The 18050-nt window shown below is 49.5% G+C and overlaps 1 protein-coding gene across 2 annotated transcripts in view; it reads left to right on the forward strand.

Annotated features, from left to right (window-relative positions):
* Positions 1-18050, forward strand: part of arid1ab (AT-rich interactive domain 1Ab) — a 160893-nt gene that overhangs the window by 132058 nt on the left and 10785 nt on the right. The window contains exons 8-12 of one of the 2 annotated variants that reach the window (XM_029732110.1): positions 1321-1630; positions 12956-13107; positions 13259-13368; positions 13642-13851; positions 14047-14251. In XM_029732110.1, coding sequence (XP_029587970.1) covers positions 1321-1630; positions 12956-13107; positions 13259-13368; positions 13642-13851; positions 14047-14251 — 987 coding nt within the window. The remainder of the gene's footprint in view (positions 1-1320; positions 1631-12955; positions 13108-13258; positions 13369-13641; positions 13852-14046; positions 14252-18050) is intronic. The other variant, XM_029732111.1, reaches the window with a different exon arrangement.

Genomic DNA, 18050 nt, shown 5'->3' on the forward strand with positions numbered 1-18050 from the left:
CAAAAATGAAACTTAAGAACGGGAAGCATAGAACAGATCTCCTGTTTCTAAGACTTGCTTTTAATGAGAATGACAGATCTATAACACATTTCTATGTGATTTTGGTTGGGTCGCCCTCCAAAAATGTTACATATTGCAGCTTTAAGAAGATAAGGTCTCAACTATGTAGACGTCATACAAACAGATGGCAGATACGCATCATTTTTTGGCGCTCTGTGTGAGTAAAACCCCTGATGAAGGCTGCATGCTGAAACACCTTGGTTTTAAAGGGATACTTCAGGATTTTGGCAATGAAGCCCTTTAGCTACCTCCCCGGAGTCGGATGAACTTGTGGACACCATTTTTATGTCTGCGTGCAGTTTGATTGCCAAAATCCCGAAGTATCCCGTTAACAATGTCCTCCAAGAGCTGCTGAATCATTTTCTCCCAGCTTAGTGGAAGGAGTGGGGGAGGAAGAGAAGGGGAACATATGCTCCTCCTGATCTTACTGAAGCGGTAGTAGGAGCCATGTGCTCCCTTTCCTGCTTTAAAGTGCTATCGCGGTGACATACACACGGCTCGTCCTGATTTGTAAAGCCATTGATTGTCGAGGTAGTAGGAGCACTGTTCTCTCCTTATGTCCTCTCTTATAGCTTAGTATCGCTCTCTGGGCCGTTAAAAAAAGATCCGAACGTTCACATCTTTCAAAAGATTTTTCAATTGTCATCCTACAGTCATCACAGCGTTTCTGAGGTAGCCTAGATCTAGAGAACCTTTTTGAAGCTGCATCCCTCAGAGGGCTTTCTTCAAGGTCTTTGAAGAAGTATGGAGATGGATTACTCATCGAATCAGACTCCAGCCCAGCATCTACACCCTGTTTCATCAGCTAGCCTGTCAGAATAGAGACCGAGAGAGAGGCGTTATCTGTGGAGTTAAATTTAGATGTGGACCACTGAAACTCCCTGCCAGGTTTCTATATGCCGGAGGCTAGACGGTTTCTGAGGCAGGCTAGGTCTAGATTCACCACAGGCTACATACAACAGGCCTAAAGCTTCACCACAGGTATCAATCTATTTGCTTGAATAAAAGCCTCCTTTTTAAACTCAAATATTAGGCCTATCTGTTAAGTCCTTTTCCTGATTTTGGTTCAATCAAGGCCCCATTTAGGATTAGGACTCTTGCTGTGTTAGTGTAAGACCTGGGTTGTATTCAGTAAAAATTCAAAGTTTTGAAACCGAGTGAAACAGGGAGGTGCTACATGGACTTAATAATAAAAGCCATTACGGTGTGCCCTTCTGAACAGCCCCCGGATGTCTCTCTGTCTCTCTCCCCACCCTCCAGGTTACCCCAGACAGCCTGGCTACAGTGGCATGCCCAACGCCAACTACCCTGGTGGTCCTGGGGGCATGAACCCTATGCCAGGCCAGGCTGGTGGGGCGCCGTATGCAGGCATGCCCCCTGGCAGGATGGGTCCGGGTCAGATGGGTGCCCGCCCCTACGGCCCCGGGATGGGCCCCAACATGGGCCCCGGCATGCCTCCACAGGTGACCTCTGGGATGTGCCCCCCTCCAGGCATGAACAGGAAGGGCCCCGGTGGCCCTCCGGATGCAGCCTCTGCCATGCACCACGGAGCCAACTCTATACACAACAGGTAGGCTGCCTGGTCTGCACTCAACAACACTTCCTTACTGCTTTAGGAGACAGGTCAGCGTCGAGTGCCATTCAATATTACATGGTTCATCTCTTTGTTGAAAATTGTGTGTTTGTGTGACCCTGAAAAACCCATTGTTTGATTCTTCCCACTCCCAGGCTCTGCTGTGTGAAAGGAGAGGTCAGGTGTGAGCCAGCCAGCCATCTAAGATGTAGACAAGTTAGGGGAACACAGGGACAGAGAGGAAAGAGAGGTGGCTTATGAGAACAGTGATCCAGGCAGTGAGTCACAGTTGTTCAGTCAGGAAGTCTGCTGAGTCTCCAAGCAGAGAAACAGAGCCACAGAGAGAAAGACATTAGCCACAGAGCTCCAGAGAAAGACAGACATGTAAAGACAGGCCGGAAACAGACGTGTACATCAGGAGGTAAGACCGGGCCCTGTTCAGTAGGGAGTGAAACATTTTGAAACGGAGAGAAATATTCTTTAAAAAATAAGGCGTTTTGCTATGGTGTGCCCTACTGAGTGCAACCCAAGTGTTTTCTGAGGATGTTGAGCAGAGAAGGAAGAAAGGGAAGGAGACAAGGCATTTTAGGCAGAAGTGGGCCTCTGTAAGAAAAGGGAGGGATGAGAAATACAGTAAGCAAGCCTCTTATCTCCAAAACAGAATCTTTTCAGGAAATGGGAAAAAAATGCCATATTTTTCCATTGACCAACATACAATTATGAAACTTCAGAAGCTATTTTGAATACATTTTTCATTACGAGGTTTTCATCCGACAGCAACGATATTCTTCCGTATATATGTTTTGAATATTACCATGTTGTTTTTTTAACTGTCATGTATCGTAACTAGTGGTGCAACGGATCACAAAACTCACGGTTCGGATCGGAACACGGTTTTGAGTCACGGATCGGATCATTTATCGGATCAGCTAAAAAAAATGGGGAGACAAATATAACTTTGCTTTCCATTTATTACTTAAAGAACACTTAAAGCAAGGAACTTTTCAATGTTTAAATAACATCTTCAAATAAAATATTCAATACTCAATTGTTAAATTAAAGTGCAATATGAGGCATGATACCTTCTTCCTTTGAACAATAGTGAATGAAAAAATAGCCCGTGTCCACTTCATCAAACAAGAGAACAAAAAGAAAGAAATGCAGACCTGAGCTTAACTTCACATTCTGTTTGTAAAAGATGAGGATGTCTACATTGTCTGGGGAGAGGGTAGACCTCTGCAGTCACTATGTCCCCTGCCGTGGAGAACACCCTCTCACTAGGAACTGAAGTGCCAGGCAGCATCTTGCCAATGTGAGGGTATTTACACTCGTTGCTTTTCCACCATGCCAGTGGATCACCATCCACTGGAACGCTGCTTGCTGCCTTGTAGGATGTGACCTCCTCTTTGATGGTGTTGGCAAACATCCTTGCTCATAAAGGTCTCCCCGAAAAGCTCCTTCACGGCAGAATGATTTTGTGGAGGAGATGCCTCTGAGTCTGCTCCTGTCAGCTCTGTGCCCTGACCCTGCAGAAAAAATGACTGGATCTATTAACCTCCCTGGGCGAGCGTCCCACCCTAGTCAACAGCCAGTGGAATTGCGTGGCGCGAAATACAAATACCTCAAAAATGCTATAACTTCAATTTCTCAAACATATGACTATTTTACACCATTTTAAAGACAAGACTCTCGTTAATCTAACCACATTGTCCAATTTCAAAAAGGCTTTACAGCGAAAGCAAAACATTAGATTATGTCAGGAGAGTACCCAGCCAGAAATAATCACACAGCCATTTTCAAAACAAGCATATATGTCATAAAAACCAAAACCACAGCTAAATGCAGCACTAACCTTTGATGATCTTCATCAGATGACACTCCTAGGACATTATGTTATACAATACATGCATGTTTTGTTCAATCAAGTTCATATTTATATCAAAAACCAGCTTTTTACATTAGCATGTGACGTTCAGAACTAGCATACCCACCGAAAACTGCCGGTGAATTTACTAAAGATAAACGTTCACAAAATACATAACAATTATTTTAAGAATTATAGATACAGAACTCCTTTATGCAATCGCTGTGTCAGATTTTAAAATAGCTTTTCGGCGAAAGCACATTTTGCAATATTCTGAGTACATAGCTCGGCCATCACGGCTAGCTATTTTGACACCCACCAAATTTGGGACTCACTAAACTCAGAATTACTATAAGAAAAATTGGATTACCTTTGCTGTTCTTCGTCAGAATGCACTTCCAGGACTTCTACTTCAACAACAAATGTTGTTTTGGTTCCAAATAATCCATAGTTATATTCAAATAGCTGCATTTTGTTCTTGCGTTCAGGTCACTATCCGAAGGGTGAAGCGCGAGCGCATTTCGTGACAAACAATTTCAAAATATTCCATTACCGTACTTAGAAGCATGTCAAACGCTGTTTAAAATCAATTTTTATGCTATTTTTCTCATAAAATAGCGATAATATTCCAACCGGGCAACGTTGTATTCATTCAAAGGCTGAAAGAAAAAAATTGAGAATTCTCGTGACCGCGCATCTCCAGTGTCACTGTCCCCAGGCTGACCACTCACAAACTCTCCTGCTGTTCTTCTCCCAGAGACAGCAGACACCCCATTCCACTTTCTGGCGGCTTTAGAGAGCCAATGGGAGCCTTAGAAAGTGTCACGTTACAGCACAGATGCTGTATTTTCGATAGAGATGCAACAGAAGGACAACAAATTGTCAGACAGGGCACTTCCTGTATGGAATCTTCTCAGGTTTTGGCCTGCCATATGAGTTCTGTTATACTCACAGACACCATTCAAACAGTTTTAGAAACTTTAGAGTGTTTTCTATCCAAATCTACTAATTATATGCATATTCTCGTTTCTGGGCAAGAGTAGTAACCAGTTTAAATCGGGTACGTTTTTTATACGGCCGTGCAAATACTGCCCCCTAGCCCCAACAGGTTAAACTAACTCATTATTTATTTTCATAGAACTAGAATTGTGCCAATAACATTTAATATTCCAAATCAAAAATGGATGATTCTAATAGCAATAGACTAAGATTAGATTGCAGTATATTTATTAAGTAAGATCACTGTATGTCCTCCGCTGTAGGGCAGGGTCTAGGTGAGACAGGGACTTGAACAGACAGGGACTTGAAGGTAGTCCTGTACATTAGGGGGTATCTGGGGTTCAGGTCCTCTCTAATGACAGCCTTGACATCTCTAGTGATGGTGCTGTCTTCCTCACTTGGGACCATGGATTGTAGAATCCTTGTTTTCAGAGGTAGGATCATGGACACAGACGGTGCAGTTTCAGTGCTCAATAGGGTTGTAACCGTTTTGAGGGGTTTGAGCACCTGGAGGACCTCTGCCACCTTCACGTCATCATCAGACAAGGTGACGATGTCTTTATTTTTCCAGGGTCTTGTCTGTCAGTGCAGAGTATACAGCTGCCTGCTGCTCAAAATAGCTCTCCTACATGTCAGAAGTGGAGTTCCATCTTGTTGTGACATGGTGTATGAGCTTGTGGGTCGGTAGCTGTAACATTTCCTGCTTGGTCTTTAAGCACATGAGCAGCTGTTGTGCATCGGTGGACAAAGGAAACCACCTTCCTGATCCTCCCAAGGAGACGGTCCATCTGGTTCACTGAGATTCCCCTTTAGGATGCTAAATTGATTACATGTGCAAAGCAAGCTATCTGTGGCCCCAGTCCAGCCTTTCACTGCATTTACTTTGTTCTTGGCATTATCTGTGGTGGTTGGGATATTGTTATTGGGCCTCTCTAGCTTCCACTTTGCTACTGCTCCTAGCAGTACCTGCAGCAGATTTGTGTCTGTGACTCTCATAGAGGGGGAGTGTCTGTAGCACCGGACTTCATTTCTCTCACTCCTCTGTGGTGTAGTGAACAGTCACGTAGCTTTCTGTTACCCTGGAGGTCCACTCCTCTGTGGTGTAGTGAACAGTCACGTAGCTTTCTGTTGCCTTGGAGGTCCACTCCTCTGTGGTGTAGTGAACAGTCACAGTCACGTAGCTTTCTGTTGCCCTGGAGGTCCACTCCTCTGTGGTGTAGTGAACAGTCACAGTCACGTAGCTTTCTGTTACCCTGGAGGTCCACTCCTCTGTGATGTAGTGAACAGTCACAGTCACGTAGCTTTCTGTTACCCTGGAGGTCCACTCCTCTGTGATGTAGTGAACAGTCACGTAGCTTTCTGTTACCCTGGAGGTCCACTCCTCTGTGGTGTAGTGAGCAGTCACAGTCACGTAGCTTTCTGTTACCCTGGAGGTCCACTCCTCTGTGGTCTAGTGAACAGTCACAGTCACGTAGCTTTCTGTTACCCTGGAGGTCCACTCCTCTGTGGTGTAGTGAACAGTCACAGTCACGTAGCTTTCTGTTACCCTGGAGGTCCACTCCTCTGTGGTGTAGTGAACAGTCACAGTCACGTAGCTTTCTGTTACCCTGGAGATCCACTCCTCTGTGGTGTAGTGAGCAGTCACAGTCACGTAGCTTTCCGTTACCCTGGAGGTCCACTCCTCTGTGGTGTAGTGAACAGTCACGTAGCTTTCTGTTACCCTGGAGGTCCACTCCTCTGTGGTGTAGTGACCAGTCACAGTCACGTAGCTTTCTGTTACCCTGGAGGTCCACTCCTCTGTGGTGTAGTGAACAGTCACAGTCACGTAGCTTTCTGTTACCCTGGAGGTCCACTCCTCTGTGGTGTAGTGAACAGTCACGTAGCTTTCTGTTACCCTGGAGGTCCACTCCTCTGTGGTGTAGTGAAAAGTCACAGTCACGTAGCTTTCTGTTACCCTGGAGGTCCACTCCTCTGTGGTGTAGTGAACAGTCACAGTCACGTAGCTTTCTGTTACCCTGGAGGTCCACTCCTCTGTAGTGTAGTGAACAGTCACAGTCACGTAGCTTTCTGTTACCCTGGAGGTCTACTCCTCTGTGGTGTAGTGAACAGTCACGTAGCTTTCTGTTACCCTGGAGGTCCACTCCTCTGATGTAGTGAACAGTCACAGTCACGTAGCTTTCTGTTACCCTGGAGGTCCACTCCTCTGTGGTGTAGTGAGCAGTCACAGTCACGTAGCTTTCTGTTACCCTGGAGGTCTACTCCTCTGTGGTGTAGTGAGCAGTCACAGTCACGTAGCTTTCTGTTACCCTGGAGGTCCACTCCTCTGATGTAGTGAACAGTCACGTAGCTTTCTGTTACCCTGGAGGTCCACTCCTCTGTGGTGTAGTGAGCAGTCAGTCACGTAGCTTTCTGTTAGCCTGGAGGTCCACTCCTCTGTAGTGTAGTGAACAGTCACAGTCACATAGCTTTCTGTTACCCTGGAGGTCCACTCCTCTGTGGTGTAGTGAACAGTCACGTAGCTTTCTGTTACCCTGGAGGTCCACTCTGTGGTGTAGTGAGCAGTCAGTCACGTAGCTTTCTGTTACCCTGGAGGTCTACCCCTCTGTGGTGTAGTGAGCAGTCACAGTCACGTAGCTTTCTGTTACCCTGGAGGTCCTCTCCTTTGTGGTGTAGTGAGCAGTCACGTAGCTTTCTGTTACCCTGGAGGTCCACTCCTCTGTGGTGTAGTGAACAGTTACAGTCACGTAGCTTTCTGTTACCCTGGAGGTCCACTCCTCTGTGGTGTAGTGAGCAGTCACAGTCACGTAGCTTTCTGTTACCCTGGAGGTCCACTCCTCTGTGATGTAGTGAACAGTCACGTAGCTTTCTGTTACCCTGGAGGTCCACTCCTCTGTGGTGTAGTGAACAGTCACAGTCACGTAGCTTTCTGTTACCCTGGAGGTCCACTCCTCTGTAGTGTAGTGAACAGTCACAGTCACGTAGCTTTCTGTTACCCTGGAGGTCTACTCCTCTGTGGTGTAGTGAACAGTCACATAGCTTTCTGTTACCCTGGAGGTCCACTCCTCTGATGTAGTGAACAGTCACGTAGCTTTCTGTTACCCTGGAGGTCCACTCCTCTGTGGTGTAGTGAACAGTCACAGTCACGTAGCTTTCTGTTACTCTGGAGGTCCACTCCTCTGTGGTGTAGTGAGCAGTCACAGTCACGTAGCTTTCTGTTACCCTGGAGGTCCACTCCTTTGTGATGTAGTGAGCAGTCACAGTCACGTAGCTTTCTTTTACCCTGGAGGTCCACTCCTCTGATGTAGTGAACAGTCACAGCCACGTAGCTTTCTGTTACCCTGGAGGTCCACTCCTCTGTAGTGTAGTGACCAGTCACAGTCACGTAGCTTTCTGTTACCCTGGAGGTCCACTCCTCTGTGGTGTAGTGACCAGTCACAGTCACGTAGCTTTCTGTTACCCTGGAGTTCCAGTCCTCTGTGGTGTAGTGAGCAGTCACAGTCACGTAGCTTTCTGTTACCCTGGAGGTCCACTCCTCTGTGATGTAGTGAGCAGTCACAGTCACGTAGCTTTCTGTTACCCTGGAGGTCCACTCCTCTGTGGTGTAGTGAACAGTCACAGTCACGTAGCTTTCTGTTACCCTGGAGGTCCACTCCTCTGTGGTGTAGTGAACAGTCACAGTCACGTAGCTTTCTGTTACCCTGGAGGTCCACTCCTCTGTGGTGTAGTGAGCAATCACAGTCACGTAGCTTTCTGTTACCCTGGAGGTCCACTCCTCTGTGATGTAGTGAACAGTCACGTAGCTTTCTGTTACCCTGGAGGTCCACTCCTCTGTGGTGTAGTGACCAGTCACAGTCACGTAGCTTTCTGTTACCCTGGAGGTCCACTCCTCTGTGATGTAGTGAACAGTCACAGTCACGTAGCTTTCTGTTACCCTGGAGGAACACTCCTCTGTGATGTAGTGAACAGTCACAGTCACGTAGCTTTCTGTTACCTTGGAGGTCCACTCCTCTGTGGTGTAGTGAACAGTCACAGTCACGTAGCTTTCTGTTACCCTGGAGGTCCACTCCTCTGTGGTGTAGTGAGCAGTCACAGTCACGTAGCTTTCTGTTACCCTGGAGGTCCACTCCTCTGTGGTGTAGTGAGCAGTCACAGTCACGTAGCTTTCTGTTGCCCTGGAGGTCCACTCCTCTGTGGTGTAGTGAACAGTCACAGTCACGTAGCTTTCTGTTACCCTGGAGGTCCACTCCTCTGTGGTATAGTGAACAGTCACAGTCACGTAGCTTTCTGTTACCCTGGAGGTCCACTCCTCTGTGGTGTAGTGAGCAGTCACGTAGCTTTCTGTTACCCTGGAGGTCCACTCCTCTGTGGTGTAGTGAACAGTCACAGTCACGTAGCTTTCTGTTACCCTGGAGGTCCACTCCTCTGTGATGTAGTGAACAGTCACAGTCACGTAGCTTTCTGTTACCCTGGAGGTCCACTCCTCTTATGTAGTGAACAGTCACAGTCACGTAGCTTTCTGTTACCCTTGAGGTCCACTCCTCTGTGGTGTAGTGAACAGTCACAGTCACGTAGCGTTCTGTTACCCTGGAGGTCCACTCCTCTGTGGTGTAGTGAGCAGTCACGTAGCTTTCTGTTACCCTGGAGGTCCACTCCTCTGTGGTGTAGTGAACAGTCACAGTCACGTAGCTTTCTGTTACCCTGGAGGTCCACTCCTCTGTGATGTAGTGAACAGTCACAGTCACGTAGCTTTCTGTTACCCTGGAGGTCCACTCCTCTGTGGTGTAGTGAGCAGTCACAGTCACGTAGCTTTCTGTTACCCCGGAGGTCCACTCCTCTGTGATGTAGTGAACAGTCACGTAGCTTTCTGTTACCCTGGAGGTCCACTCCTCTGTGGTGTAGTGACCAGTCACAGTCACGTAGCTTTCTGTTACCCTGGAGGTCCACTCCTCTGTGATGTAGTGAACAGTCACAGTCACGTAGCTTTCTGTTACCCTGGAGGAACACTCCTCTGTGATGTAGTGAACAGTCACAGTCACGTAGCTTTCTGTTACCTTGGAGGTCCACTCCTCTGTGGTGTAGTGAACAGTCACAGTCACGTAGCTTTCTGTTACCCTGGAGGTCCACTCCTCTGTGGTATAGTGAACAGTCACAGTCACGTAGCTTTCTGTTACCCTGGAGGTCCACTCCTCTGTGGTGTAGTGAACAGTCACAGTCACGTAGCTTTCTGTTACCCTGGAGGTCCACTCCTCTGTGATGTAGTGAACAGTCACAGTCACGTAGCTTTCTGTTACCCTGGAGGTCCACTCCTCTTATGTAGTGAACAGTCACAGTCACGTAGCTTTCTGTTACCCTTGAGGTCCACTCCTCTGTGGTGTAGTGAACAGTCACAGTCACGTAGCGTTCTGTTACCCTGGAGGTCCACTCCTCTGTGGTGTAGTGAGCAGTCACGTAGCTTTCTGTTACCCTGGAGGTCCACTCCTCTGTGGTGTAGTGAACAGTCACAGTCACGTAGCTTTCTGTTACCCTGGAGGTCCACTCCTCTGTGATGTAGTGAACAGTCACAGTCACGTAGCTTTCTGTTACCCTGGAGGTCCACTCCTCTGTGGTGTAGTGAACAGTCACAGTCACGTAGCGTTCTGTTACCCTGGAGGTCCACTCCTCTGTGGTGTAGTGAGCAGTCACGTAGCTTTCTGTTACCCTGGAGGTCCACTCCTCTGTGGTGTAGTGAACAGTCACAGTCACGTAGCTTTCTGTTATCCTGGAGGTCCACTCCTCTGTGATGTAGTGAACAGTCACAGTCACGTAGCTTTCTGTTACCCTGGAGGTCCACTCCTCTGTGGTGTAGTGAACAGTCACAGTCACGTAGCTTTCTGTTACCCTGGAGATCCACTCCTCTGTGGTGTAGTGAACAGTCACGTAGCTTTCTGTTACCCTGGAGGTCCACTCCTCTGTGGTGTAGTGAGCAGTCACGTAGCTTTCTGTTATCCTGGAGGTCCACTCCTCTGTGGTGTAGTGAACAGTCACAGTCACGTAGCTTTCTGTTACCCTGGAGGTCCACTCCTCTGTGATGTAGTGAACAGTCACAGTCACGTAGCTTTCTGTTACCCTGGAGGTCCACTCCTCTGTGATGTAGTGAACAGTCACAGTCACGTAGCTTTCTGTTACCCTGGAGGTCCACTCCTCTGTGGTGTAGTGAACAGTCACAGTCACGTAGCGTTCTGTTACCCTGGAGGTCCACTCCTCTGTGGTGTAGTGAGCAGTCACGTAGCTTTCTGTTACCCTGGAGGTCCACTCCTCTGTGGTGTAGTGAACAGTCACAGTCACGTAGCTTTCTGTTATCCTGGAGGTCCACTCCTCTGTGATGTAGTGAACAGTCACAGTCACGTAGCTTTCTGTTACCCTGGAGGTCCACTCCTCTGTGGTGTAGTGAACAGTCACAGTCACGTAGCTTTCTGTTACCCTGGAGATCCACTCCTCTGTGGTGTAGTGAACAGTCACAGTCACGTAGCTTTCTGTTACCCTGGAGGTCCACTCCTCTGTGGTGTAGTGAACAGTCACGTAGCTTTCTGTTACCCTGGAGGTCCACTCCTCTGTGGTGTAGTGAACAGTCACAGTCACGTAGCTTTCTGTTACCCTGGAAGTCCACCCGTCTGTGGTGTAGTGAGCAGTCAGAGTCACACAGGTTTCCGTTGCCCTGGAGGTCCACTCCTCTGTGGTGAGGGCAACAGAGGATGCCTTGGATAATTCGTTGACAATTTTGACATTTTCCTGTTCATAAAGATCTGGCACGATCTTCATGCTGAAGTGGGTTCGTGAGGGGATTTCGTAGCGTGGCTCAAGCACTTTCACCATATTTTTAAACCCTTTGTTTTCCACAACAGAGTATGGCCTCATGTCTGCAACGATAAACATCCCAATAGATTTGGTGATGGCTTCAGCCCGGTCTGATTCTGCAGCAAAGGGCTTAAATGTCGCGGTGAGAAGTTGGCTCCTGTTACACACCAGGGTGATGATGCTTTAACTGTGTGACCATGCTCCATGTATTTCCATGATCATACGGCTTTCTTGTGTTAACATTGCCTACACACCGTAATGCTGTTGTCCATCACCCTTCTTCCGTCATCATATTTGACAGGGAAGCCAAAATGCAATTGATCCGCGGTCCATATGCGTGCTGAACTGTGGGGGGTGATCCGTACGGTCCACATGCGTGCTGAACTGTGGGGGGTGATCCGTACGGTCCACATGCGTGCTGAACTGTGGGGGGGTGATCCGTACGGTCCATATGCGTGCCGAACTGTGGGGGGGTGATCCGTACGGTCCACATGCGTGCTGAACTGTGGGGGGGTGATCCGTACGGTCCATATGCGTGCCGAACTGTGGGGGGGTGATCCGTACGGTCCACATGCGTGCTGAACTGTGGGGGGTGATCCGTACGGTCCATATGCGTGCCGAACTGTGGGGGGTGATCCGTACGGTCCATATGCGTGCCTAACTGTGGGGGGGTGATCCGTACAGTCCATATGCGTGCCGAACTGTGGGGGGTCATCCGTACGGTCCATATGCGTGCCGAACTGTGGGGGGTGATCCATACGGTCCATATGCGTGCCTAACTGTGGGGGGGTGATCCGTACAGTCCATATGCGTGCCGAACTGTGGGGGGGTGATCCGTACGGTCCACATGCGTGCCGAACTGTGGGGGGGGTGATCCGTACGGTCCATATGCGTGCCGAACTGTGGGGGGTGATCCGTACGGTCCATATGCGTGCCGAACTGTGGGGGGTGATCCATACGGTCCATATGCGTGCCTAACTGTGGGGGGGTGATCCGTACGGTCCATATGCGTGCTGAACTGTGGGGGGTGATCCGTACGGTCCACATGCGTGCTGAACTGTGGGGGGTGATCCGTACGGTCCACATGCGTGCTGAACTGTGGGGGGTGATCCGTACGGTCCAAATGCATGCCGAACTGTGGGGGGGGTGATCCGTACGGTCCACATGCGTGCCGAACTGTGGGGGGGTGATCCGTACGGTCCACATGCGTGCCGAACTGTGGGGGGGGTGATCCGTACGGTCCACATGCGTGCCGAACTGTGGGGGGGTGATCCGTACGGTCCATATGCGTGCTGAACTGTGGGGGGTGATCCGTACGGTCCATATGCGTGCCGAACTGTGGGGGGTGATCCGTACGGTCCATATGCGTGCCGAACTGTGGGGGGTGATCCGTACGGTCCACATGCGTGCCGAACTGTGGGGGGTGATCCGTACGGTCCATATGCGTGCCGAACTGTGGGGGGTGATCCGTACGGTCCACATGCGGAGCTGAACTGTGGGGGGTGATACGTATGGTCCATATGCGTGCTGAACTGTGGGGGGGTGATCCGTACGGTCCGTTACACCACTAATCGTAACCATTGTGAATGGTTTTATGTTGTCGTCTCCCCCTCCCACCTTTCCAGGCCTCCAGGTTACCCCCCCAATATGCCCCATGGAGCAGGGTCTCCGTATGGCCCTGGGCCGGGGGCCATCAACAGCATGCAAGGTATGATGAACCAGGGAGGACCCTACGGAGGAGGGCCAATGGGAGGAAACATGGCCAACAACACACCTGGTGAGTCTGGACAAGATATTCAGTCTGGTTAGTCTGGACATTTTTAATCACCCAACTCAAGTGGACAAAATATTGCTTTTGGCATATCATCTGACGTGAGATTTGATATTGGATTGAAATGTTACCCCCTGATTTGTTCTCCATCTGCCAGGCATGGCTCCTAGCCCTGAGTTTGGCATCGATGTCAAACTGAACCCAGCCCAGAAGATGAACAACAAGGTGGACGGCACGCCCAAACCTGAAACCAAGAAGGTAAAGAAGGTTTGTGGTCACTGACTTGTGGTACTGAATGATACAGTCAGAATGAGAGAGCTGCATGGTTGTGTTTGTGCATGGAAATAGAATCCCTAGAACGGCCGAAGCCCCTCTGACCGTGGCAATTTGACTGGTAACCTCATGGGTACACTCAATATGGCTGACCTGGTATTGTGATTGGGATTCTACTTCTATGAGGTAGTGAGTGGAAGTAAGTTGAAGTCATTGGTGAATATCAAGCCAAATCCTCACCACTTCCCCCCCATTTCCCTCTTTCAGAAGTCCAACTCTTCCACGACAACCAATGAGAAGATAACTCGTCTGTATGAGCTGGGTCCGGAGCTGGAGAGGAGGACGTGGGTAGACCGGTACCTGGCGTTCGCTGAGGAGAAGGCCATGGGCATGACCAACCTTCCCGCCGTGGGACGCAAACCTCTGGACCTCTTCAGACTTTACGTCTCGGTCAAAGAGATCGGAGGCCTCACACAGGTCAGTGGTATTTGCAGTATTTGTGTTTAGTGTGTTATTGTGTGTGTGTGTCTATTTATCTCTCTGTTTTAGTACACCGTCGTTATTTGCCTGATAATCTTGTGTTATTGTCATTTTATTTTTCTACAGCAGTAAAGAGTTGTTCTATGCCGGAACATCACATATTTACATATCCTCGTTCCTTCCGCCCACCAGGTGAACAAGAATAAGAAGTGGAGGGAGCTGTCCACCAACCTGAACGTGGGCACGTCCAGCAGCGCCGCCAGCTCTCTGAAGAAGCAGTACATCCAGTGTCTGTACGCCTTCGAGTGCAAGATCGAACGTGGCGAGGACCCGCCCCCGGATCTCTTCACTGACGCCAAAAAGACCACCCAGACCAAGATCCAGCCCCCCAGCCCAGGTCAGTGTTCTGTCTGTCAGCCCCCCAGCCCAGGTCAGTGTTCTGTCTGTCAGCCCCCTAGCCCAGGTCAGTGTTCTGTCTGTCAGCCCCCCAGCCCAGGTCAGTGTTCTGTCTGTCAGCCCCCCAGCCCAGGTCAGTGTTCTGTCTGTCAGCCCCCTAGCCCAGGTCAGTGTTCTGTCTGTCAGCCCCCCAGCCCAGGTCAGTGTCTGTCTGTCAGCCCCCCAGCCCAGGTCAGTGTTCTGTCTGTCAGCCCCCCAGCCCAGGTCAGTGTTCTGTCTGTCAGCCCCCCAGCCCAGGTCAGTGTTCTGTCTGTCAGCCCCCCAGCCCAGGTCAGTGTTCTGTCTGTCTGCCCCCCAGCCCAGGTCAGTGTTCTGTCTGTCAGCCCCCCAGCCCAGGTCAGTGTTCTGTCTGTCAGCCCCCCAGCCCAGGTCAGTGTTCTGTCTGTCAGCCCCCCAGCCCAGGTCAGTGTTCTGTCTGTCAGCCCCCCAGCCCAGGTCAGTGTTCTGTCTGTCAGCCCCCCAGCCCAGGTCAGTGTTCTGTCTGTCAGCCCCCCAGCCCAGGTCAGTGTCTGTCTGTCAGCCCCCCAGCCCAGGTCAGGTCAGTGCTCTGTCTGTCTGTCTGTCTGTCTGTCTGTCTGTCTGTCTGTCTGTCTGTCTGTCTGTCTGTCTGTCTGTCTGTCTGTCTGTCTGTCTGTCTGTCTGTCTGTCTGTCTGTCTGTCTCTGTCTGTCTGTCTGTCTGTCTGTCTGTCTGTCAGCCCCCCAGCCCAGGTCAGTGCTCTGTCTGTCTGTCTGTCTGTCTGTCTGTCTGTCTGTCTGTCTGTCTGTCTGTCCCCCAGCCCAGGTCAGTGCTGTGCGTGTCCTTAGTATTTGACTTTGTGTGTGTGTGTCTGTGTGTCAGCCCCTAGTCCAGATGTGCGTGTCCTTAGTATTTTACTTTGTGTGTGTGTGTGTGTGTGTGTGTGTGTGTGTGTGTGTGTGTGTCAGCCCCTAGTCCATGTCAGTGCCGGATAATCAAACTAGTACTTCACATCCCCTCCCATACCGACTGTTCAGTTTGAGTTATAGATAGTTACGTTGATTTAAATGGAATGAGTGAAAGAGTGTTTGGTTTCTCCAGTCTCTTGAGGTTCTTGCGGTTACTGTGCTGTTTATCATATCCAGTGCATTTGGAAAGTATTCAGACCCCGTTACAGCCTTATTCTAAAATTGATTGTTTTAAAAATCCCCTCAATCTACACACAATACCTCATAATGACAACAAAAAAACTGGTTAAATGTTATTTTTTATCACATTTACATAAGTATTCAGACACTTTACTCAGTACTTTGTTGAAGCACCTTTGGCAGTGATTACAGCCTGGAGTCTTCTTGGGTATGACGCTACAAGCTTGGAACACCTGTATTTGAGGAGTTTCTCCCATTCTTCTCTGCAGATCCTCTCGAGATCTGTCAGGTTGGATGAGGAGCGTCGCTGCACAGCTATTTTCAGTCTGGGCTTTGACTGGGCCACTCAAGGACATTCAGAGACTTGTCCCAAAGCCACTCCTGCTTTGTCTTGGCTGTGTGCTTAGGATCGTTGTTCGCCCCAGTCTGAGGTCCTGAGCGCTCTGGAGCAGGTTTTCATCAAGGATCTCTCTGTACTTTGCTCCGTTCATCTTTCCCTTGAGCCTGACTAGTCTCCCAGTCCCTGCTGCTGAAAAACATCCCCACAACATGATGCTGCCACCACCATGCTTCACCGTAGGGATGGTGCCAGGTTTCCTCCGGACTTGACACTTGGCATTTAGGCCAAATAGTTCAATCTTGGTTTCATCAGACCAGAGAATCTTGTTTCTCATGGTCAGAGTCCTTTAGGTGCCTTTTGTAAAACTCCACGAGGGCTGTCGTGCCTTTTACTGAGGAGTGGCTTCCGTCTGGCCACTCTACCATAAAGGCCTGATTGGTGGAGTGCTGCAGAGATGGTTGTCCTTCTGGAAGGTTATCCCATCTCCACAGAGGAACTCTGGTTCATCGGGTTCTTGGTCACCTCCCTGACCAAGACCCTTCTCCCCCGATTGCTCAGTTTGGCCGGGCAGCCAGCTCTAGGAAGAGTCTTGGTGGTTCCAAACTTCTTCCATTTAAGAATGATGGAGGCCACTCTGTTCTTGGGGACCTTCAATGCTGCAGAAATGTTTTGGTTCCCTTCCCAAGATCTGTGCCTCGACACAATCCTCTCTCGGAGCTATATGGACAATTCCTTTGACCTCGTGGCTTGGTTTTAGATCTGACATGCACTGTCAACTGTGGGACCTTATATAGACAGGTGTGTGCCTGTCCAAATCATGTCCAATCAGTTGATTTGTCCACTGGTGTACTCTTATCCAGTTGTAGAAACATCTCAAGGATGATCAATGGAAACAGGATGCACCTGAGCTCAATTACGAGTCTCACAGTAAGGGGGGTGTGTGTGTGTGTGTGTGTGTGTGTGTGTGTGTGTGTGTGTGTGTGTGTGTGTGTGTGTGTGTGTGTGTGTGTGTGTGTTCATTCATTGTTATACATTTGTATAAATAATAAACATTTTAAACGTTTTTCGCTTTGTCATTATGTGGTATTGTGTGTAGAAGAGAATGTGTGATGAGGGGAAAACAATTATTTAATCTGTTTTAGAATAAGGCTGTAACGTAACAAAATGTGGAAAAAGGGGGCTGAATACTTTCTGAAGGGGCTGTAGATCTCTCGTGTCCCTCCCCATATAACTGGGCCATAATCTTATTTTACTGTGTCCTATGAATTGTAAAGTTAAAAGGCAAACTTAGAACATGGTCCGTCATCTCCTCTATAAATTACCGTTGTTTTGGCTGATGATAAACAACCTGGAAATGATAGTGTCGCCAAGGTAGCAAGTCACAGGCTTGTGTGTGTGGCGTCCTCACAGTTTCATGAGCATATCTGGGGGAACACTTCCTGCCATTTACCAAAGTGTGTGTGTGAAGACGAGGTGGGGAATCGACGTGTCCTTTAGCCTGGTGTGTGTTGGTCACTTAGGTGTGTGTTTTTCCTGGATGCAACTTCCCTTTGCAGCCTCAGACCACAAAGACTCATTCATTTTATTCTAAACATGCTGGTATGCTGAGGCCGTGCTGTGGTTGTCTATGAGAGACAGACTGTGTTGGTTCCATGGTTCCTCATCGTCTAATGCTGGAGGTTAATGGGGCTGTCCTCAGTGATCTGCTCCCCCTGCATATCTCCTCAGGAGGGTGTTGTGTTCTGGAGAGGCTGGTCTTTTGGTATCACTGTCAGCCTGGCAGACACACCATGAACACATGATGCCAGAGCCAGCCACGTGCTGCTCAACAGTCTGCTCTGCTGCTCTGGCCAAGCCAAGGATGGGCTGTCATATCAGGGTGCAGGGAGTCAGAGCCAGGTGGGGTGGGGAGAGGTTATGGGGGTGCAGGGGGTCAGAGCCAGGAGGGATGGGGAGAGGTTATGGGGGTGCAGGGAGTCAGAGCCAGGAGGGATGGGGAGAGGTTATGGGGGTGCAGGGAGTCAGAGCCAGGAGGGATGGGGAGAGGTTATGGGGGTGCAGGGGGTCAGAGCCAGGAGGGATGGGGAGAGGTTATGGGGGTGCAGGGGGTCAGAGCCAGGAGTGATGGGGAGAGATTATGGGGGTGCAGAGAGTCAGAGCCAGGAGGGATGGGGAGAGGTTATGGGGGTGCAGGGAGTCAGAGCCAGGAGGGATGGGGAGAGGTTATGGGGGTGCAGGGGGTCAGAGCCAGGAGGGATGCGGAGAGGTTATGGGGGTGCAGGGAGTCAGAGCCAG

Source organism: Salmo trutta, chromosome 34, assembly GCF_901001165.1.
Source record: "Salmo trutta chromosome 34, fSalTru1.1, whole genome shotgun sequence".
NCBI classification, from domain to species: Eukaryota; Metazoa; Chordata; class Actinopteri; order Salmoniformes; family Salmonidae; genus Salmo; species Salmo trutta.